The following is a 23,324-nucleotide window of genomic DNA, read 5'->3' on the forward strand; positions in this document are numbered from 1 at the left end:
GTGACAGGCCCTACTCAGCCACCAACACAGAAGCCTGGACAGTGTCCAGTAACGCAGCCAGGCAGTGTGGGCATCTGTGCCAGCAACTGTCGCTCGGACAGCGATTGCCAGGGAGCCCAGAAGTGCTGCAGGAACCCGTGTGGAGCCCAGACCTGTCAGAACCCGGCGCAGACCAGACCCTCCTGTGACTATGTGGTGAGATAGAGTGACGGAATTATTCATCTTGGGTAATAGTTTGTTGATAGATGTTTGAAGAATTAGAGAACGAAAGAAGGAAGGATAGGAAAAAAACCAGAAAAAGAACGAAAGAAGCAAGAAACGAGAGAAAAAAACAGGCTCGAAGGCACACACGAACGCGCACACGCACGCACGCACGCACGCACGCACGCACGCACGCACGCACGCACGCACGCACGCACTCACGCACGCACGCACGCACGCACGCACACACACACACACACACACAAATGAACAATGAATAAAACAAGCACTCACAGTTCTCAGTTAGGACCAAAACAGAGATCTTTTGTCATCATTCATAACCAGCTGGGTAACAAAAAACATTGTCATTATTTTCACGAGTTTTCATTCACAAGCACCTGGGAAATAAATCTCATGTTCCCCAGGCAATAAATCCCCGGTTACAATAGTTGCAGGAAGCAGGTTATACATGGATAATCAAAAGCAAACCCAATAGAAACGCTCGGGGATTTTTCGGCTCTTTTCATTGGTGTTTCCCCAGACCTAAACAGACGACACGACACTGCTTTGCAAAGTTTTAAAAACGAACTGGCAAACTGGAAAAAGTAAACAAAAAACAAAACTACTTCATTAAAAGGTCATACATTCATCAAAAACAAATGAAACCTAGCGATATGTTTTGTCTTCTTACAGAGTCATGGAGTGCGTGTATCTGTGTTTCGATACACAGACGTTCGGAGAAACACGAACGTCAAATTCAAGTAAATCGACCCCTGACACACACATTTTGACCCGTGCACAAGACGTTGTATCGATAAACGAAGCACAAAATTAATAAGAAACAATAATAAAAGCAAAGAAAATAGCAACAAGATATGCAAACATCTGAAAAAGCCGAGCAAGCAGAATGACAGGTCTAATGAAAAACAAAGAGGTACTGAGTCGGAAACAAGATCGCGATTCTTTCCTTCGCTGCACGACGCAAATCTTCTGTGACCTTTGACCAAACGTGGCTTCCACATTCGATCACTCAGCTTAATATTTACAGCAGAAAGCCGAGGGGGTGGAATACCGAGATGAACCTACAGAACTGTGCATCCTCAGACCTGACATATTCATCCCAACATTTAATGAACTCAATAACACAGAAAGTTGCTTTCACACGCCAGCTTTGATTGCCAGTGGTTATCAAACCGGGACTCGTGTGGTTATCAGCACGGAACCCGTGTTTCAAAGCATGGCTCCCTGGGTTGATTGTGCACTTATTTTCTCACTACCAAAATGAGGACAAAAACGATGTTTGGTGGTTTGTTGACAGACCAGCTTTTTTGTCGGTCCTGCGGGCCTTCGGCCTTGGTCAATAAATACAAAACAAAAGACGATATGCTCCCCCTCGGACCGACAAAAAAGCTGGTCTGTCAACAACCCATCAAACATCTTATATTGTTCATATGTGACAAATCGAGGTAGTGCATGGGTTTAACTTAAGGTGAAACGTAAAAGCCAATCAGGCTGTATGTTGATGTGAGGAACCATCGCGGTTTTGGATTCGTGTTTCTGGGGACAAAGATTGTAAACATTCAATCTCAAAAACCCAATCACTGTTGATAATTTAAGCGGCGACTCATTGTCAATAAGCAACTAAGATCTGCTATTCCTAATTGCAAAACGAAAAGTCTCAAGTCTTAAAGGTGGTCGTCTACATTTTTGCTTTTTTTTCTCAATAATCTTATGGTTAGATTTCGCTAAAAAGTTATGTCAGATGATGAATGAACCATGGGAAAAAAAGTTATAGAAAAAAATATATGTAAAAAAAGATTTTATTTTTGGGTAGCGTGACTCACTCTTCCAATATTTTGTTTTCTGTTTGCTGAGAACATGTGCTTTGCCTAAAAATACTGACCAATCAAATTCATGTCACTATGCTTATAACCACGCCCAAACACGTGCAGCAACAGTTTGATACTGGAGCGCTGTCCACGCTTTTTTTTAAACGCAGGAAATGCACGGGATTTGAAAGGAGTTTTGCGCTTGGCATTTTCCAAATAAGGATATCCTACTATGAGTACTACACTGGAATATTACAATGAATTTTCAAACGGCTTCACTGGCTTCGTCTTTCCTGATCGAAAGGGGTGTGTTGTTGATATTTGTAGATAATAGACTCTGCATTTTAATGGTCAAATGGCGATTTCGGTATAAAAATGTAGACAAGGACCTTTAAAGCAAAAGGCTCATGCCCACAAATGACTGAACTCGCAAATATGGTGGCAGCTATGTACATTTATAGACTCTAAGAAAAGCAACGAACAGGTTACAAATGACGTCACACACAAGTATGAGGTGATATCTCGAACTTCTGACGCGCAGTGGGGCCCTGTATAATCGGTCTTGGTCGATGAAGATGAAACAGGACTGGGTGGCCGAGTGGTAACGCACTTGCGCTCGGAAGCGAGAGGTTGCGAGTTCGACCCTGGGTCAGGGCGTCAGCAATTTTCTCCCCCCTTTCCTAACCTAGGTGATGGGTTCAAGTGCTAGTCTTTCGGATGAGACGAAAAACCGAGGTCTCTTCGTGTACACTACATTGGGGTGTGCACGTTAAAGATCCCACGATTGACAAAAGGGTCTTTCCTGGCAAAAATGTATAGGCATAGATAAAAATGTCCACCAAAATACCCGTGTGACTTGGAATAATAGGCCGTGAAAAGTAGGATATGCGCCGAAATGGCTGCGATCTGCTGGCCGATGTGAATGCGTGATGTATTGTGTAAAAAAAATTCCATCTCACACGGCATAAATAAATCCCTGCGCCTTGAATATGTGCGCGATATAAATTGCATAAAAAAATAAAAATAAATAAATCCCTGCGCTTAGAACTGTACCCACGGAATACGCGCGATATAAGCCTCATATTGATTGATTGATTGATTGATTGAAACAGAAGACGATATGCTCCCCTATGGCCAACAAAAAAAGCTGGTCTGTCAACAAGCCACCAATCATCTTACAATATCTTTGGCCTCCCCCGAAAGGGGCGTATGGCTGCCTGAATGGCGGGGTAAAACATAAACGGTCATACACGTAAAAGATCGTGGGAGTTTCAGCCCATGAACTTGGCAAAGAAGAAGAAGAAAATATCTGAGTGTTCACTCTGTTTTGGTATTGTGACATGTGTACACTATTTGACGTTTAGGATCCGACACTTGTATTGATTCCATCATGTGTGACGTGTTTGTACAGAGATGCGGCCCGGGACAGACATGTGTGCTGAAACAAGTGCAGTGTATCCGTGCCCCCTGCTACCCCCAGCCTGTGTGTGAGCCCAGCGTTGTTACAAGTGAGTTTGACCTTCTGAACGTTTCTTTGTGTACCGTTCCACCACACACACGCACACGCGGCGCGCGCGCTCGCACGCTCGCACGCACGCCGCACACACTGACATACATGCACACACGCACGCACTCACACACACACACACACACACGCACGCACACACGCACGCACACAGATACACACACACACACACACACTGGCTCACGCACGCACGCACGCACGCACGAACGCCGCACACACACACACACACACGCACGCATGCACACACACACACTGTGACACACACACACACACACACGCACACATACACACCACCAAACCCCACCCATCCCCAAGCTCCCCACCCCTCATACACACGTCAACGGAAAACAGAGTCTCTAACAATTCTCTTGACATCTTCTCCCTTGACCAACAGAGCCAGGCACGTGTCCGAGTCAAACGCTGACCGGAAGCAGACAGTGTGGATCCCCCTGTCGGTCAGATGGCGACTGCCCAGGTTACAACAAGTGTTGTCGCTCCTTCTACTGTGGTCAGACTTGTCAGCAGCCGTATCAGCAACCACAGACGATCACCTGTGCTAATGTGGTAAGAAAGTTAACATTTTGTTTTGACACATACAGACACCATACATGATAAACGCTACGGAGAGAGTAGTATTAGGCCTATTTATAGCATCGTTGTGTCTAGGTAGGATAAAGTAAGGATTTAGTTTGTGTTTTGATATTATGTTAAAGCATTTATTTGTTCAGCGTTAGGAGTGGTCAACTCGCGCTATAGAAAATCTATTTATTCTGATTATTATTAAAGGCAGAGTAAGCCTCCCGTAAACCATCACAGATACGGTCAGGCTTTTACACACAGTACAAACACCCTTTCATTTAAACACTCACTAATTGAGAACATCCTAGGTGCCCTCCGTAAAGAGCGAACAATTTTCAAAGAATTTATTCAGTTTGCGTGGTTTATCTTACCCCTGAGCCATCGTGAACCCGTGTGATCCAGTTTTCCCTTTTCACAATGCAGTCGTCATAGTTAGTCATTTGAATGCGACTCGACGTGAGCTTATCTACAATAGCACGTTTTTTTATGCACGAAACAACGGCTGTGGTTCACAAGAACTCTAGCGATGGCTTGTGACTGTTGAGAGGAACGGCGATTTGCACTGATAAACCGGCCGTCGTCTGCTACGACCCTTGCGTGACCCTGCTTCCGGGCTTTTCTTTTTTTAAACTTTCACAACTTCGAATTGTTCTGATCTTGTCTTGATGAAAAACGAATTCTTTTATGATTAAAGAATGTTTGTGTAACAAGCTGTCAATTTATTATTTAGATTTTAAAAGTTAGGTCTAGCGCAAAAACGAGGCGCCGTTGTTGTTAACGGAACAAGTCTACGAAAATAAATTCTTGGAAAATGTCTCACGCTCGACAGAAAGCAGCCAGGATGTTCCCGTTCGGTGAGCGTTCAAATGGAAGTATGCTTGTACTGTATTTAGACGCTCGGGGAGCTCTGTGATGGTTTATGGGAGGCTTACTGTGCCTTTAAGATTAAATGTAGAAAGATTCCCAAGCTAGAAATGAACGTATTGCCCGTTGCAAGAACGTGTGCAAAAAAATATGAGAACGAGCGCATGAATAAGCATATGCGCACACACACACACACACACACACACACACACACACACACACACATGGGCAACGAGATAACTCTCACTTACTCTTGTTGCGCATATTGTATGCATCTTGAGCGCAAACGTCCCTTTTATTTCTCAGATGTTGTTCTAATGTGTATGTTATAACCTGTCCACTGCAGCGCTGTTCAGCAGGCGACGTGTGTCGCGAAACACCGGCGCAGTGTTACAGGGCGCCCTGTCCCACCAAACCTGTCTGTACCAAAAGAGGTGAGTTTTAGCAACTCCTTACTGCATGCTAAAAGTTTTTGGGGGTCGGGTAGCTCAGTTGGTAGAGCACTGGACGTGTGCCCTTAGGGTCGCGGGTTCGAATCCAGGCCCAGGCCCTGACACAGGTCAACTTTATGTGCAGGCTCAAAGACGGTCTCCCACAGTGGCACGTATATAAAAGACCTGTCATTTGGGGCCCGGTAGCTCAGTTGGTAAAGCGCTGGACGTGTGATCTTAGGGTCGCAGGTTCGAATCCGGGCCGGGACGGACACGGGTCAACTTTATGTGCAGACTCAGAGACGGTATCCATGTTCCACCCCCGTGTCACCACTTTGGCACGTAAAAGACCTCGGTCATTCTGCCATAAGTGCAGGTGGCTGATTACACCTAAACACGCACACACCAGGGCAGCGCGACTCTGTTATCGGTGTTTCTAGAATCTGTGAATCCAAATCACCTACAATTCATTTATTTTTGTATTTGTTTTTGTATTTGTTTTTGTATTTGTTTTTGTATTTGTTTATTTGGTTATTCAAAATGTTTGTGTGTGTATGTATTACATACACTATCAAATCAGACCCAAGTTTATTCACATCACGTTTTTATTTGAAACAGTGATCGTGACGCCAGGAGGAAGGTGTCCGCTGTTTGCAGGCTATGTGGACCCCAGCTGTTACCGTCGTGACCAGTGCGCGTCCGGTAACGGCTACAGCGGCTGCCCACGTGGTACGCTCTGTTGCTCAACCCGCTGCGGACGTCAGTGTGTTAGACCCCAGTACTAGTTGGATATGACGTCATTGTTGTGACGTCATGGATGATGTGTTTGGGTCGTTACACTCGTGGCCCGGCCCTGGACTTACACAACGTTTTCTTGTACAATTTTGTTGTTGAATGTGTGAGGGCCTTTAACGACGAAACTGAAGACATATGCTTTTCTGACTGTGTTCCCTGGAGTTGCACATCATAAGTAGCAGTGTTTTTGTATCTGTTTTTTTGTTTTTAAAATATGTGAGGATGTCGGTTTGATAACTGGCGGCTGCGATCAATACGTTTAATAATTAATTTTTGGTGCTTTTTTTGTGTGAAATTCCACACATTTAAAAAAAAAAATCACAAAATGCCATTGTAGTTTGCTTGAGTCAGCGTATCTCTTTCGGAATTTTGTAATAGAACATTACTACGCTTGACTACGGTCATTGACGTCACCGATGACGTTTGCTTGCTAGACCCTGACATAAGGAGTTGCACAACATTCCTTGCAGTCCTTTTTTGTGCATTTAAATTAAAAACATTTTTTTTTATGCCTGACAGTGTCGATCTGGTGGCTGCGAAAAATACATTTCTTATTTTGGTGCTGAATTTTTTTAAATTTTGTATTGCACATGTGATTTTTTGAGAAAAAAACGTTTTTATGCCATTGTGGATTTAGTAAATTCTTTGAGTCTGCGAATTTGTCTGCTGAATTTTGTAATTGAAATAACTACGTTTGACAATTCCATTGACTTCATTGATGATACATGTAATACTATGCTTGTGGCCCATGGAATTGCAGGAACTCATATATGGTATTGTTTAGTGTTTTTTTTTATTTCTTATGCATGAAACTGCGATCAAAATGTTGAAATATCGGGTACTACCTTAACAAAAAAAGAAGGTTATTTTTGTCCAAAATAAAACGTTTAATAAACTAACCTTTCTTGTTTTTTGATTATATCACTGAAAACGTTAAAACAGAAAGCGAAAAGTCAGAAAAAAAGAGTGAAGACCCAAAACTGAATGATTCGTGTATTCTAAAAAAAAGAAAGATTTTAAAATCTTTCACTCGACGGTGCTGAAATATATCACCTAGTAATTATGAGTGTCCAAACTGACTGTATCCGATCTTCCGTACACCCTGCATTCGGCGTTCATTGGAGTCCAAAACTGACCAAAGTAGATGGAAAGAATCAGCGCGTGCAGCCAATGAAATCGTCGGAAAAGTGACAACACTTCTCTTCGGCACTCCTCCGACAGACTAGGTTTAGCATCTTATTGACTGGTTGTGGTCGAATGGTTAAATCAGTGTAAATGGCACCTTTCTTCAGACTATGCGTGTACGTTTTTAACATCACAAAATATGAGGGGAGTTCGGCAAACACGAAAATCATACAAAGAATAACATACACACCGGCACACCCAGCCATTTACAGCAAAGTACTTACACACAACAACAAACGCACACCCACGTACACAGACAGGCAGACAGACACACAGACAGTCGCTTATACCCACAGCTCTAGATCTCTTCTTCTCCCTACCCCCACCCCCACCCCCCACACACATACACACATACACACACAAATACACACACACACACACACACACACTGACACACACACGCAGACACTCACGCACACTGCACACATACAAACACACGCACACAAACACACATACAAACACACACGCACACACGCACACACACAGACACACACACACACACACGAACACACGCACACACACACACACACACACACACGCGCACACACACACACAAACACACACGCACACAGACACACAAACACACACACACAGACACACACACACACATACACACACACACGACATCGCCACCCCCCCCCCCCCCCCCCCCCACGCACACAACCCAGCACACGCTTACATCTCTGACAGAAGACGCAAAACTTAATTCACACGCTAAGAAACAAACACACACCCGCTCTGAACGCAGGGGGGCACAGCACCCGTCAAAAAGTACAACCAAGGAAAGTGGTAGCCACAAACGGCCCCCGTTCCACCCTCTTCCATTCAACGTATATAAAAGAATCGTAAACCACACTTCGAGTTGATTCTATTCAGTGTCTCTCGTCCTTTATTTTACGGTTAGCGGCGCTCCGGATGCGAAGATCCATCGAAATCTCTCATTGAGATATTTATTACAGTTTTGGAAGAAAGACTGACGGAAGAGAACGCATCTATTTTCACACTATGTTTGGGGCGGCTATTTTCAGTGCTTTGGTGAGTTATGTTGAAAACTGGATTCTTATATGTTGATGTTTTAAGAATGATATATTTTTTTCTGATTTTGAAGTTGTCGGAATCGTCTCTAGATGCTCGTGTGTTTGCTTTTTGTTTTGTTTGTTTGTTTGTTTGGCTGCCTGTAAGAAAGAAGGGGCACACATCATTACACACCATGCTATTGTCAGTGCTTTGATGATATGAGCACTGTTGGAGATGTGATTCTTATTTGTGTATGTGTCTTTTGTCTGATTTTGTAGTTGTTGCAATCTTCTCTAGATGTTCGTTCATGTTTGTGTGTGTGTGTGTGTGTGTGTGTGTGTGTGTGTGTGTGTGTGTGTGGGGTGTGTGTGTATGTGTGTGTGTGTATGTGCTATTATCTGTGTGTTTGTTTGTTTATCTGTCTGCGATAAAGGAGGGGCACACATCCAGGCATAATACGCTATTGTCTGTGCCTTGGTGAGTACAGTACTTTTGGAGCTGTGATTTCTATAATTGGTTTACTGGCATTCATGGCAGTGTCCTGACAATTGACACACACTGAGATATTAAGAACTTGTTTGCACAAATCCACAATGCGGCCAGGTTGCTTTTAGCATGTGTCCGAGTAGAATATTATACTCTCATCCAATGTTGAACTTTAGCGTTGTAAAATCAGAGCGCACACAGTGGCATGATTGACTTTTTAAAGTTTTTTTTATACAAGTCCCTTTATTCAAAACAAAGAATAATTATCGTGGAATTAATTGAGGATTGAGCTTCCCAAATTAAGCATAAATAATTTATTTGGTAATTTGATCGAGGAAAATGACTGCCATGGGAGAGAAAACAAATACGTAATATCGACAGAGTTGTCTACCTTCCTTCGAAAAAAATGCACCAAAATGGCTGCTCCGATGTTTTGCTTCTAAACTCCATGTAAATGAAAGGCATCTGTACAGTTCATCCTGTAAAATTCTACAAAGATATCTAACATGACTTGTTATGCTTACAAGAGCAAGTAATGCAATATTAGAGGCTTAAATTGCAGTAGAAAACCGTTCCTGAATTTACAACACTAATGTTCAACCTGTAAAAGCCTGACCGGGTCATTCTGCTAGGATTGAAACTACTATTTACACGGGAAAGAGACCGGCACGGTTGGCCTAGTGGTAAGGCGTCCGCCCCGTGATCGGGAGGTCGTGGGTTCAAACCCCGGCCGGGTCATACCTAATACTTTAAAATTGGCAATCTAGTGGCATTATGGGGTTAGTGCTAGGACTCAGTGGTTGGTCCGGTGTCAGAATAATGTGACTGGGTGAGACATGAAGACTGCGCTGCGACTTCTGTCTTGTGTGTGGCGCACGTTATATGTCAAAGCAGCACCGCCCTGATATGGCCCTTCGTGGTCGGCTGGGCGTTAAACAAACAAACAAAACATTCTGCAAACATCACGTCACGACCTCAGTCAAACTAGCAACACATACGGACGTGCCACTGGTGTCAAACTTCAAACAACTGGTCACAGTGTCCCGCTATTCGCAGAGTGCACGGCTTCACGAACCCCCTTTCCCAACACAAAGGGGTAATTAATTTGTGCTGTTTACCTTGGATTCAACAGTGGCTTTAAAGTGCTAAATGTGCAAACTTTACCCTTTTTTTTGGGGGGGGGGGGGGGGGGGGGGCAGTAGAAAAGAAAAGAGTTGTTAGGCTTTGTGTTTAAAATTGAAGAGCTGACTCAAATCAGCTTTGGGGGTGGGTCAGTGGTTTAGCTGACAGCGCGCGGGGTTTGTAACGAGCCAGTCGCTGTCGGCGTTGGTTCGAACCGGTGTTGGGCGAGGTATTTATTTCCCGGAGTCAAGTTTGTGCAAACTCACTTGGGTGTTGTAGTAACATTTTAGTTCCACTGAAAAAAAGGAAAGGGTGCGCTCCTAACATTATTCTAAATCAAGACATAGGCGAGTTCTTTTTCAACTCTCTCTCGCTCTCTCTCTCTGTCTCTGTCAGTCTCTCTGTATCTCGCTGTCTCTCTCAGACACACACACAACACACACACACACACTCACAAAAACACACACACACACACACACACACACACACACACACACACACACACACACACTACAATAAAGGTAAATGGGACGTTAATTTAATAACATTATTCAATTTATTGTAATATTTTTTATTTTTTCAGTTGGCGGTGACATCTGCCCAGGGGTTCCCACCCGGAAATTTACCTTCTACCTGTGCCGCAACAGTCAGTGATTCATTTTTTCATTTGTTATAAATTATAAACGACAATCTACTAATAGTTATCAACAAAAAACAAATTCAAAAACTCAATTTGATATGCACTGTTTCTTGCTGTGAATCTACAGAAAAGCAGACCGAAACAGACAGACAGAGATACTAAAAAAAACACCGCAAACACGCAGATACTGGCAGACTGACAGGGAGACCGGCAGACACAGAAACAGACAGACACGCGCACACGCACAAAGACACAAAGACACAGATAGACGGACACGCAAGCAGATATGCAGCAGACAGACAGACAAACCGACACTGATACATTGACCTTCTCCCCCCTCCCTACACAGACAGACAGACAGACAGACAGACACTCACACAGACAGACAGACATACAGACAGACATACAGACAGACAGACACACACACACATACACTCACACACACACACACACACACACACATACTGACACACACACACATACTGACACACACACACGTACACACACACACACACACACACACACACATACTGACACACACACACACACACACACACACACGCCGCGCGCACACACACACACACACACACACACACACACTACACACATGCACTTACACTTACACTTACACACACACACACACACACACACACACACACACACACACACACACACACACACACACGCCGCGCGCGCACACACACACACACACACTTTTAAATCGTATCAGTACTTTAATCGTACTACTTAACAATCCTCATTATAACCACTAAATAATGAATATTCATGGTTGCAGCTTTGCGTACAAGGGACTATTTGCAGAGAAGTACTCAACCCTCGAACAGGCGTCGTTAGTGGACAGTGCCTGAGTAAGTTCACACGACAAACAAATGGACAAGGGAAGTGTGGGCTGGAGGGGGGAGGGACGGGGAGGGGGGGGGGGGGGTGGAGAGGCGAAAATCAAGTTGTCGCTAGTTCCTTGTAGGCTTTTAACCCTTTCAGTATTTCAAAATGAACAACCCCCCCCCCCCCCCGCACCCGGAATCGGCGTATGGCTGCCTGAATGGCGGAGTAAAAACGTCAAGTTAAAACACTTAAAAATCCACTCGTGCAAAAACATGAGTGAGCGTGTGAGTTTCAGCCCATGAACGGAGAAGAAGAAGAAGAAGAAGTAGAAGAAGAAGAAACGAACAACCGGAAATCTTCGGTTTCGGAGAATTAATTAGCATGCTGCATGGGATTCAGTCTGGGGCTACATAATTCTATTCCTACAGTTTGCACTCACTAGTCATTCAAATACAAAAAAAGGAGTAAAAAAAAAAAAAATAATAAAAAGAGGAAAATATTACCATAGTCACAACTGTTTAGCAACACTACATACGCTTTCTTTACAAAAATAGATATCTTCAATCACTTGCAGACTCAGTGCCGCAGACGGGAAATGAGAGAAGGTGCACGCAAGGGGGCAGCCCGCTGTTGATTGGTTCTGGTGGCAGGGGCGTGTCAGAAGCTTTCTGCGGTCTTTCTCCCAACAGTATCACCTGCCCGTCAAACTATTTTTGTAACGTCGCACCCAACGATGCTTATGCTGTCTGCTGTCAGGGTAACGGTAAGGAGTTCGACACCCCCTTCCCCCGAACAACAACAACAACAACAACAACAACAACAACAACAGAAAAAAGACACCCCCACCCCCCCCCCTCTCTCTCTCTCCCTCCCTTCCCCCCCAAAAAAAAAACGAAAAGGAGAAAAGACACACACACACACACACACACACAAAGACCACAAAAAAAACCAAAAACGTTGACCTATAGTTCGTCAGTGCTAAATGGGCCCTTGCGGACCGAAAGACAGACAACCCGTTAAATAAAAATGAAAAATATACCCCCCTTCCACCCCCCCCCCCCCCCCCCCCCCCATTTACGTGGGGTGCTACATTAAAAGCTCAATCATTATACTGAGAGGCATGGAGTATTTATCGCACCGTTCTGAAGTCTTCAGAGATATGTGCATGCCAGGTATCTCGTTCGTTAGAAACTTGCCAAACCAGACCCATACTGGTTTTTAATTTTAATTTTATTTTTATTTTTATGTCCATCCATCAGTTTTTCTCCCATTTTGCACAAAAAAGGGAACCTACTCTTCTCCTGCTTCGCGCTAGTGTATCAGGGGTAGCCTCCCTTTCTGTGTTTTTTGCTGTATTGTATTGTATTGTATTGTATTGTATTGTATTGTCTTGTATTGATTTGTATTGATTTGTATTGTATTGTATTGTATTAAATTGTATTGTATGTTATTTTATTTTATTGTATTATATTGTTATTAGAGACATCAGCAGCGGATTTAGGTTCGACTAAGCCGGAAATGTCCGCCATTTTGCTCGTAAAACTGTCAAAACATCGGACATGAAAAAAACGGTCAAGCATACCGGTTGATATTTCACTAGAGAGGTTTCTTCGGCCCAGATGTGGGGTTAGGGGGGGGGGGGGAGGGGGTGGGAGGCGGGGAGGGTTGTGGATGGGTACTAATTAGGATGTTTATATGGTAAAAATTCTACTATAGTTATCAGTACCTAGAAATTACCATTGTCCAGAACTACCAATATTTTTTTTATTTTTTTTTTTACATTTGGTCAAGTTCTGTTTTTGTCAGAATTCAACAAAATTGGTCATGCAAAATTTGATGAGGTCTCATGTTCGCGAGACCAACTCGACCCGCCTCGGTGTGGGTTTAGGCAAGCCTGACCTTATTGGCAGAATATACCTGCGCAGAGTCAGCGGCACAGACGATGCACTGCAAATTATTGATGCTGCGATAGACGAGTACTTGGCCTGTTTTCCTTTCACGCAACGTGTAGCGGGCTGGGATAATCTGCAGTGCGTCGTCTGTGTCGCTGACTCTGCGCAGGTATAATCTGCCCCTTAGCAGTCTGCTGATGACTGATCCCAGGTTTTCAGTGTCGATCTATTAGTTTCAGGCCGACAGGTTGACTAAATGTTCTGATACAGTGGAACCCTTCCTTTTCAGACCTCCCAATGAAAGACTCCCTTCTTTTTAAGACCTTGTTTTCTCAGACTTTCTGTTCATTGCCTCCGTAAAATTACCCCCGTTTTAAGACTCCCTCCTTTTTAAGACCTTGTTTTCTCAGACTTTCTGTTCATTGCCTCCGTAAAATTACCCCCGTTTTAAGACTCCCTCCTTTTTAAGACCTTGTTTTCTCAGACTTTCTGTTCATAGCCTCTGTAAAATTACCCCCATTTTAAGACTCCCTCCTTTTTAAGACCTTGTTTTCTCAGACTTTCTGTTCATAGCCTCTGTAAAATTACCCCCATTTTAAGACTCCCTCCTTTTTAAGACCTTGTTTTTTCAGACTTTCTGTACATAACCTCCGTAAAATTACCCTCGTTTTAAGACTCCCTCCTTTTTAAGATCTGATTTTCTCAGGTTTTTGGAGGTCTTAAATGGGGGGGTTCCACTGATATATACCGGGGGAGCCTGGTAGCGCCTCAAATATATTTGGTGGAGCACTGGACGTGTGATCCTAAGGTCGCAGGTTGGAATCCGGGCCGTGACGGACACGGGTCAACTTTATGCGCAGACTCAGAGACGGTATCCATGTGTAACCGAGTGCCGAAACACTACGATCACCTCGGGAGGCGAAGTGTAATCAACAGGATTGAAAATGTTAGGGCTAATTTCTTAGCCCTATAAAAACTGTTACGCAAACCCGAAGGTTTCCATGAACATACAGACAATCGGAAACCACCAGACCCCATCACAAACAGAATTTCACAATCAACCGGTGTTGACTTAAAGGCCAACAACTCGGGTGCAGAGTCTGCTGTGAAAGGAGCGGTAGCCTCCCCTGTCACACATGTTCCAACCCCGTGTCACGACTGTGGCACGTACAAGACCTCGGTCATTCTGCCATATTAAGTCAGTGAAGGTGGCTGACTACACCTCAACACGCACGCACCTGGCTAGCCCGACTCTTTGTCTGCTAGCTTTCCGCTAGGAGGAAGCGACCCGATTTTCACAGCGATGGGAAAATAACATGATGGAAATGAAGGATAGATGATAATACATTGTGAGTGGACGGGTGCAAGTTATTGATTAAGAGCCCCACAATGTAGTGCTTGGCAAAAAAGGGAGAAAAAAAAAAAATATATCACTTGACGCGACGTGTTTACTCTTTCCGTGTGACAGGCAATACTCAGACACCAACACAGAAGCCTGGACAGTGTCCAGTGCAGCAGCCAGGCAGTGTGGGCATCTGTGCCAGCAACTGTCGCTCGGACAGCGATTGCCAGGGAGCCCAGAAGTGCTGCAGGAACCCGTGTGGAGCCCTGACCTGTCAGAACCCGGCGCAGACCAGACCCTCCTGTAGCAATGTGGTGAGATAGAGTCACTGAACCATTCATCTCGGGGAATAGCTTGTTGGTGTTTGATAGAAAGCGCCGAATAGTATTCTTACCGTCACACGTTGGCCAGGATCTATTTTTCGTGTGTATGTATTTAGGCCTATCAAGTCTCTCCGAACGAGAATGGGTGACGCTAAAATGTACTCGACGTCTTGGTAACACGTAGTGTTTCTGGACCTCTGTGTTGGTTGAAAACATTGTATTCAATAGACGATATTTCGAAAATAACTCTTTTGTATGGGTTGTTACAGAGTGAATTTTCTTACTTTTGCTGAGGCAAACTTTCTCGCGTGACATTACAGGCCATTCACTAGTCGGAAGGGCCGTGTCTGAAACACGAGGACAAGGAGAAGTGTTGAAAGTTCTCCTACAAAAAAAGCAACTATTCACCGTCTCTCAGGATCCATGACCATCCGATGAGTTATTTCTGCAGTTTGCCTATTTTGGTTTTGTGGCATATGTACAACATTTGACAATCAAGATCCGACACTTGTATTGATTCACTCATGTGTGACGTGTTTGTTCGTAGAGATGCGGCCCAGGACAGACATGTGTGCTGCAACAAGTGCGGTGTATCCGTGCCCCCTGCTACCCCCAGCCTGTGTGTGTGTATCAGCGACAGCAGCAGTTCACCTGTGCTAATGTGGTAAGGAATCAGGGGTGGATCACATCTTATTTAAGGGAGTGTTTCCAAATTCCTTTTAGGGATAATTCGACGACGCGAAGCGTTTATGGAGGGCGCGAAGCATTCGAACCTCTTTGGGGCGTCAGGGGGCAAATGTTGATAAAAACAAGGAAAATGGAGCAATCTGGTGCACTCTGAGCCAAAAACACTTCCCCTGATACACCTTCCAAAAAGTAAATTTAAGGAGACAAATTTGGATGAAAACAAGGACAATTGACCGATCTAATGCAACCTGAGCCAACAAATTACCCAACTACTTTCCAAAACCGTCACCTAGAAGACATAGGCCGGCTTCAAGGGGGGTCCGGGGGCAAGTCCCCCCGGAATACAATTGAAAAAAATCAAGGAAAATGGAGCAATCTGGTGCAATCAGAGCCATCATTTTTACTTTGATTTCAATGTTTTTTTAAAAATTTATTTTAGGCTGGAGGAAGGGGGGGGGGGGGGGGGGGGGCATGGGTTTCCATAAACCCCGGAAACCACCCTGGATCCGCCAATGAGGACGTTAAGTGTTTGTTTCGACACAGACAGACACCATACATGATGAACGCTACGGAGAGATTGCTATAAATGGAAATGTATTATGTATAGCATCGTTGTGTCTAGGTAGGAGAAAGGAAGGTTTTTAGTATGTTTGTTGACATGATGTTTATGCATTTATTTGTTCAGAGTCGTGAACTCGCGCTATAGAAAAGCTATGTGTTCTTATTATTATTAAGATTAAGTTTAGAAAGATTCCAAAGGTAGCAATGACCGTATTGCCTGTTGCAAGCCCTGTGCAAACATAATATGAGAACGAGCGCATAACTACTCAAAAGCACGCACGCACGCACGCACGCACGCACGCACGCACACACACACACACACACACACACACACACACACACACACACACACACACACACACACACACACACACACACACATACACACACACACGCACGCACGTGTGTTAAGGCACCAGCACCCACCCAATCGCCAATAAAACATATTGAGTAGACTTACATGGTTTGCTATGTGTAACCAGGTTTACACGAGTAACACAAATTATTTTAAAATGCAAGCGAATGCAATAGAAAATATACACGCTATGTGTGTCGGATTCAAAGTTTGACTCCTTGACCTATTTACATAATTTAAACACATGTTAATATATGATTTGGTTATGAAATGGGTGGCCTCAAATATGTAGGATAATCAAAGTTTTACACACACAATCGTCCTCTTTTAGTACTGCTACGTTACTTAATCTTCGATTTTAGTTTGAGGATGAAAGTCGCTTATTCATTTCAATGTTTGTTATCATCTCAGGGGCAACGAGATAACTCGAGTTCTCACTTAATCTTGTTGAGCATGTCGTATGCATTTAGAGCGCTTGGTTTATGCATGTTTTATTTACTTTAGGTTATGAACAATCGTTCTTAAAAAAATAAAAAAAATAAATAAAAAATAAAAACCCATAAAGAACGATAACAAGCAAAATGCTTATGTACACGTTTTAAGGGACGAGCGCTTACGTCCCTTTGTTTCTCAGATTTTCTTCTAATTTGTATGTAATCACGTGTCCACTCTAGCGCTGTGCAGCAGGCTACGTGTGTCGCGATACACAGGTGCAGTGTTTCAGGGCGCCATGTCCCACAAGACCTGTCTGTACGAAAACAGGTGAGTGTTTAAGGGCAAAATACATTTGCGCAGTCACCACTACACTACATGCTGCCACAGGGATTATGACGAGTACTTGGCCTGTTTTCTTTTCACACAACGTGTAACGGGTTGGGAACTGAAAAAAAGAATTACCTCTATAATCTGCAGTGCGTGTGCTGTCCTGCTGAAGTTACATAGGTGAGCGCCGGGCCTTAGCAATTCATCATTGACTGCAAAAAATCCATTTACAATGCATGACCTCCCTTCTTCGTCTCTGTTTTTCTAGTGAGCTGATCTAACTCGTTATTTTTCCTACTGAGGTGAAAACTTTGTGCGCGCGTAGCCGTAGTCACACTGCGCAATCAAGACTCAAGACTCAAGACTCAAAATGTTTACTGTCCTCATAAAAACAAGGAAAATTGCCTTACAGTGTCAGGCGATCACAGACATAAAAACATCACATGTATTAAGAATTAAACGATTGCACTTAAAACTAATAACTCTAGCCCGCTTCATATTTGCTGTAAACTTAGAATTAGAATTGCATTAAAACGCATGTAGACATCCTGAGCGTCTCTCGCAGCACTCACACTTACAGACACACACACAGACACACAGACACACACACACACACACACACACTCACACACACACACAGACACACACACACACACACACACACACACACACACACACACACACACACACACACACACACACACACACACACACACACTCTCTCTCTCTCCCTATTGAAGAACATTTAGCAAAAATCTGCGAAGCTTATAGACACGGAATTAAAATAAATGAACAGAGCTAAAAGAAAGAGTAAAATGTCAAAAAATGGCGCAAGAACAACATTGTGCTGAACTACCAGTACAGGGCCCATATTCAAGAAGGTTCCGACAGTGGTTTTGTCGGTACGAGAAACACAAAACTTCCGATAACCCCCTGTCGTGGAATTTACGAAGAACCGATAGCGCCTATCGTAGGCACTGTCCTACGATAAAGTTAGAGGTGCCTATCCTTACTGATAAGCACTGTTGTCGTTACGATAACTTTGATTTCAAGATTGCGGCCATCAGTTTGCAGCGAAGTTACCGGGAAAGAAGAAATATTCTAAGACATACGATTTTTGGGGACGGGATACATGGACAAATTCAAATTCCGCATGCACGATATTTTGCAGTTGACTGTTGACGGATGTGATAACTGACAACATTCAGTTTGCGAACAGAATGGGTGCCTAGCCTCTTGTCTCGCAAGTGATACTCGCGTTGCGGTTTCACGCGTCTGGTGCATATTAAGATGTTTGCGTGGCGCCAATTTGGGGTGAGCCAGCCACGGTCAGCCAGCCACAGCAAGCGCAGCCTTGACATGGCACAGCTGCTGCGTCAGGCGCACGCGCAGAGCGACCGTAAACAAGGGAATCCCCCCGCTAGCTATCGGGGAGGCTTTTCGATGCCTTTGAATTCGGCAGTACGACAAAAGTTGTCGGACAGAGAGCTATCAAACTTCGGGGCGCTTGTCGTAGAACATGCAGTCGTTCCGTCTTGCATACGCGCCCTGGTCTGTAAATAAATCGCAGTCACATATGTCATATTCACACAGAAGGCAATTTTGCGAAGCACACACAGATGCATCTCTTATTTACAAGCCTGTTGTAAAGCCGAGGTATAGATAAATGATTTGAGGTACCTTCATACTTCTTTTTTCGCATTTGTTTTTTAACATTTTGGTTCAGAGACTTGTATTTTTCAATGAACCGCTTTTAAGTAAGCGGACCATTGCCCTTTTTCAAATGAAGTAATTTTTCGTGAAGGTATATCACTATTCATAAAGACAACCAAACTCCGTAGCAAACCTTTCCCTCTATTGGATCTCACGCACTACTCGGTTACCAGGTAACAGCGTGAAATTCAGTGGACACCCGAGTGAAACATGCGTTGAAAGGGAATTTGCTGAACTGAAAAAGTGATATAGCTGGCTGCGAGGCCTTACCGAGGAGTCAAACTCTGTTGTTTGTTTGTGGTCATTTTGAAGACATAATTAGCATCCATTCTGCAAACATTATTTCAAGCGCAAAAGAACAATGATTTGATTGTCTTGAATCGATTTTGAGAGGAATACAGAGCAACACAGTTTTTGAAATACAAGGGAACACTTAAGTACCAGAGGGTCTCAAAATTAATGTATCCATTGAACATTGGATTTCCCTTCTATGAGCCACGTGACGTCAGAGTCCGATAAAACTCATTATTAAGGCGGTTAGCCGAGACTACAAAATAGTGCATGTTTCTGCACTTTACTGAATCGTAACAAATAAAAGGAATTCTAACAAAAATCGATCGATTCATAAATGTTATTTGTATTATTGACCCAAATATGACATTATACACAGATCTCGACAATCATTGTTCACCGCGACCGCTGGCGCGTTCTCGGAGGGGCACGATCTGTGTAAAATGTCATATTTCGGTCAAACATACGAATAAAGTATCATGAGCTAGGCAATAGAAATGTCGTTTTCCTTGTGTCTCGGTTAAGCGTGAACAAAGTCAGACAAGGTCATTGTGATTGACTAGCAGTCGTCCGCTTCTGTTACAATGACAGATTGGTAATCTGGAGAGTCCGTGCGAGTCGCACAGGAAAACAAAAACCGTCATGTTATTATCGGACTGATAATTTATTGCCTTTACCTGTCCAACGGTTGACAGAAGACCGAATAATGTATGTTGCTGAGGATCTATTTACATGCCAAATCAGAGGTTAAGAAGCAGGGGCTTTATGGCCTTGACCTATGTTAACTTGAGATCAGCATATTCGTCATCCCCTCGTAGAGGCCTTCATCTACAATTCATTTATTTATTATTTGTTTCTTTTATTTGTTCATTTATTTTTGATTTATCAACTTATTTATTTGTTTATTCATTAAAGGCACAGTAAGCCTCCCGTAAACCATCACAGATACTGTCAGGCCTTTACACACAGTACAAACACCTTTCTATTTGAACGCTCACCAAACGGGAACATCCTAGGTGCCCTACGCAAAGAGCGAGCAATTTGTAAAGAATTAATTTTGCAGATTGTCTCGGACACTTTTTTGACCCATCCTGAACTTAGGTAAAAAATGAGTTACTTCCCTTCGGATCTCATTCTAAACTGGTGCTAGCCGTGGACCGAAGGTTTTTGGACCGTGGTGCGTTTTTGCGCTAGACCTAACTTTTAAAATCTAACTAATAAATTGACAGCGTGTTACACAAACATTCTTCAATCATAAAAGAATTCTTTTTTCATCGAGACAAGATCAGTACAATTCGAAGTTGTGAAAGTTTAAAAAAAAAAAGAAAAGGCCGGAAGCAGGGTCACGCAAGGGTCGTAGCAGACGACGGTTTATGCATATCGCCAGTTCTTCTCAACAGTCAAAAGCCATCGCTAGAGTTCTTGTGAACCACAACCGTTTGTTTCGTGCATAAAAACGTGCTATTGCAGATAAGCTCACATCGAGTCGCATTCAAATTACTAACTGACGACAACATTGTGGAAAAGGGAAACTGGATCACACGGGTTCACGATGGCTCAGGGGTAAGATAAACCACGCAAAAAAAATTCTTTGAAAATTGTTCGCTATTTACGGAGGGCACCTAGGATGTTCTCAAGCGGTGAGTGTTTAAATGAAAGGGTGTTTGTACTGTGTGTAAAAGCCTGACCGTATCTGTGATGGTTTACGGGAGGCTTACTGTGTCTTTAACTATTCAATTCTTCTTCTCCTTCTTCTTCTTCTTCTTCTTCTTCTTCTTCTTCTTCTTCTTCTTCTTCTTCTTCTTCTTCTTCTTCTTCTTCTTCTTCTTTTTCTTCTTTTTCTTCTTCTTCTTCTTCTTCTTTTTATTATTCAATTTTTTTTATATAGATGTATTCCTACTCGATCAAATCAGACCCAAATTGATCCATTTCACATTAATTTTTTGTTTAAACAGTAATTGTGACGCCAGGAGGAAGGTGTCCGCTGTTTGCAAGCTATGTGGACCCCAGCTGTTACCGTGGTGACCAGTGCGCGTCCGGTAACGGCTACAGCGGCTGCACACGTGGTACGCTCTGCTGCTCAACCCCCTGCGGACGTCAGTGTGTTAGACCCCAGTACTAGTGGGATAAGACGTCATTGTTGTGACGTCGTGGATGACGTGTTATGCGCGTTTGACTAATGTCCCGGCCCTGGACTTGCACAACATTATTTAAAAACAAAAAGAAGTGGATATGTGATGGTCATTGATATAAACGTAACTGAAGACATAAAAATGCTTGTCAGACAGTGACCACTGGAGTTACGCGTCATTATCATTTGTAGTTTTTTTTTAAACTTTAAAAAAATTATAATTGTTTTAATAATTTATGTTAGGGTGTTGGTTTTAGGACTGGTAATACGTTTAATAATTTGGTGCTTTTTGACAATTTCAAACATAATCTTAAAAAATCACAATAATGCCATGGTATTCTAACCGGTTTGTTGGAATCGGCGTACCTCTTGCAGAATTTTGTAATTAAAATTACTACGCTTGACTACGTCATTGACGTCACTGATGACGTATCCTTGCTAGACAGTGACCTCTGGAGTTGCACAACATTACTTGTAGTCCTTTTCGTGTATTTTTTGTTTGGTTCTTTTTTTATGCGTGACTGTTTCGAGTTGATAACTGGTGGCTGCGATGAATAAATTTAATAATTTGGTGCTGAATTGTATGTTTTTAATTGAACATAACTTTAAGGTTTTCAAAAGAAAAATTGTATGTCATTGTAGATTCGGCAAATTCTTTGAGTCTGCGCTGCGTATCTTTATTGCTGAATGTTGTAATTGAAATAACTACGTTTGACAATGTCATTGACGTCATCGATGAGAACAATATGCTTGTCAGACGGTGGTCCATGGTTTTGCAGAAAAATATACATGGTCTTGTTTTGTTGTTTAGTATGTTTTTTCGTGTGTTCTTTATGCATGAAGTTGCGATCAAAATGTTGAAATATTGGGCACTAACTAAGACAAAAAATAAGTATCGTTTTGTCCAAAATAAAACGTTTCATGACCTAACCTTTCTCGTTATATGAATGTGTGACTGTATACGTTTAAACATAAAGCTAGAAGAAGTCAGAAAAAAAAAGAGAGAAGAGCTGGCACTGTTTTAATCGTACATTTTAAAAAGCGGTTTTAAAATCTCTCACTCTAGGGTGCTAAAGAATATCACCTGGAAGAAGTAAAACTGACCAGTTGTATTACTTTTGGCCGGTCAACTGTATCCGATCTTCCATGCATCCTGTGTGTTGGAGTCCAAAACTGACCAAGGGAAAGGGTCAGCGCGTGCAGCCAATGAAATTGTCGGAAAAGTGACAACACCCCTCATCTGCACTCCTCTGGCCGACTGGGTTTAACATTTTTTGGGACTAATGGTGGTCGAATGGTCGGGTAATGTGAATGAACATTTTCTTTTGACACTGCATGAACATCTTTGCTAACATCACACAACGAATCTTAGTGATAAAACAAACAATGAAAACGTCATAAAAAATTCGTTGCGTGAGGCGATATCAATTTATTTAGTTAATCTGTCATGCATAAAAAGTGGAACCGAACACCCTAGATTCTTTCACCGAAACTAGTAAGTCCTGGGATGGCCGAAACCCTTCGACTGAGACAGCACTGATCTTGGTAAAATATTCCAACGTGGGAAAAAAAATTGCTTGAGACGGGCTTCTTTTATTTTGTTGGGCACATTTTCAGAACAAATATAACGTATCTATGTCTTTTAGGATTCAGACAATAATCAAAAAAGTGTGGCTAATTGTTTCATTAGCAAGTCGGTTATTAAGATTTTTTTTAAGTTTTGAAGGTAAAATGCAATCCCATAGTC

General features: G+C 43.0%; 2 protein-coding genes across 3 annotated transcripts; both read left to right on the top strand.

The window, feature by feature from the left end:
- Positions 1 to 7: 7 nt before the first annotated feature.
- LOC138962763 (keratin-associated protein 29-1-like) lies at positions 8 to 7,123 on the top strand (the record flags this gene model as incomplete). The annotated part of the gene is given in 5 exon segments (XM_070334711.1): positions 8 to 195; positions 3,442 to 3,538; positions 3,950 to 4,119; positions 5,345 to 5,432; positions 6,048 to 7,123. Coding segments are annotated over 5 exon segments (710 nt in total), but the record flags the coding sequence as incomplete, so codon positions are not given.
- A 957-nt stretch (positions 7,124 to 8,080) lies between these two features.
- Positions 8,081 to 22,528, top strand: LOC138962764 (keratin-associated protein 4-1-like). 2 transcript variants are annotated; one of them, XM_070334712.1, is made up of 8 exons: positions 8,082 to 8,444; positions 10,618 to 10,680; positions 11,471 to 11,543; positions 12,095 to 12,283; positions 14,881 to 15,068; positions 15,625 to 15,741; positions 17,355 to 17,442; positions 21,402 to 22,528. In XM_070334712.1, the coding sequence occupies exons 1-8, from the start codon at positions 8,415 to 8,417 to the stop codon at positions 21,566 to 21,568; spliced, it is 915 nt and encodes a 304-aa protein (XP_070190813.1). In that variant the 5' UTR covers positions 8,082 to 8,414; the 3' UTR covers positions 21,569 to 22,528. The 2 variants fall into 2 exon arrangements, with proteins under 2 accessions (XP_070190814.1, XP_070190813.1); XM_070334713.1 differs by lacking the exon at positions 12,095 to 12,283 and having other exon boundaries at positions 8,081 to 8,444.
- The last annotated feature ends 796 nt before the right edge of the window (positions 22,529 to 23,324 follow it).

Source organism: Littorina saxatilis, linkage group LG3 (genome assembly GCF_037325665.1).
Source record: "Littorina saxatilis isolate snail1 linkage group LG3, US_GU_Lsax_2.0, whole genome shotgun sequence".
NCBI classification, from domain to species: Eukaryota; Metazoa; Mollusca; class Gastropoda; order Littorinimorpha; family Littorinidae; genus Littorina; species Littorina saxatilis.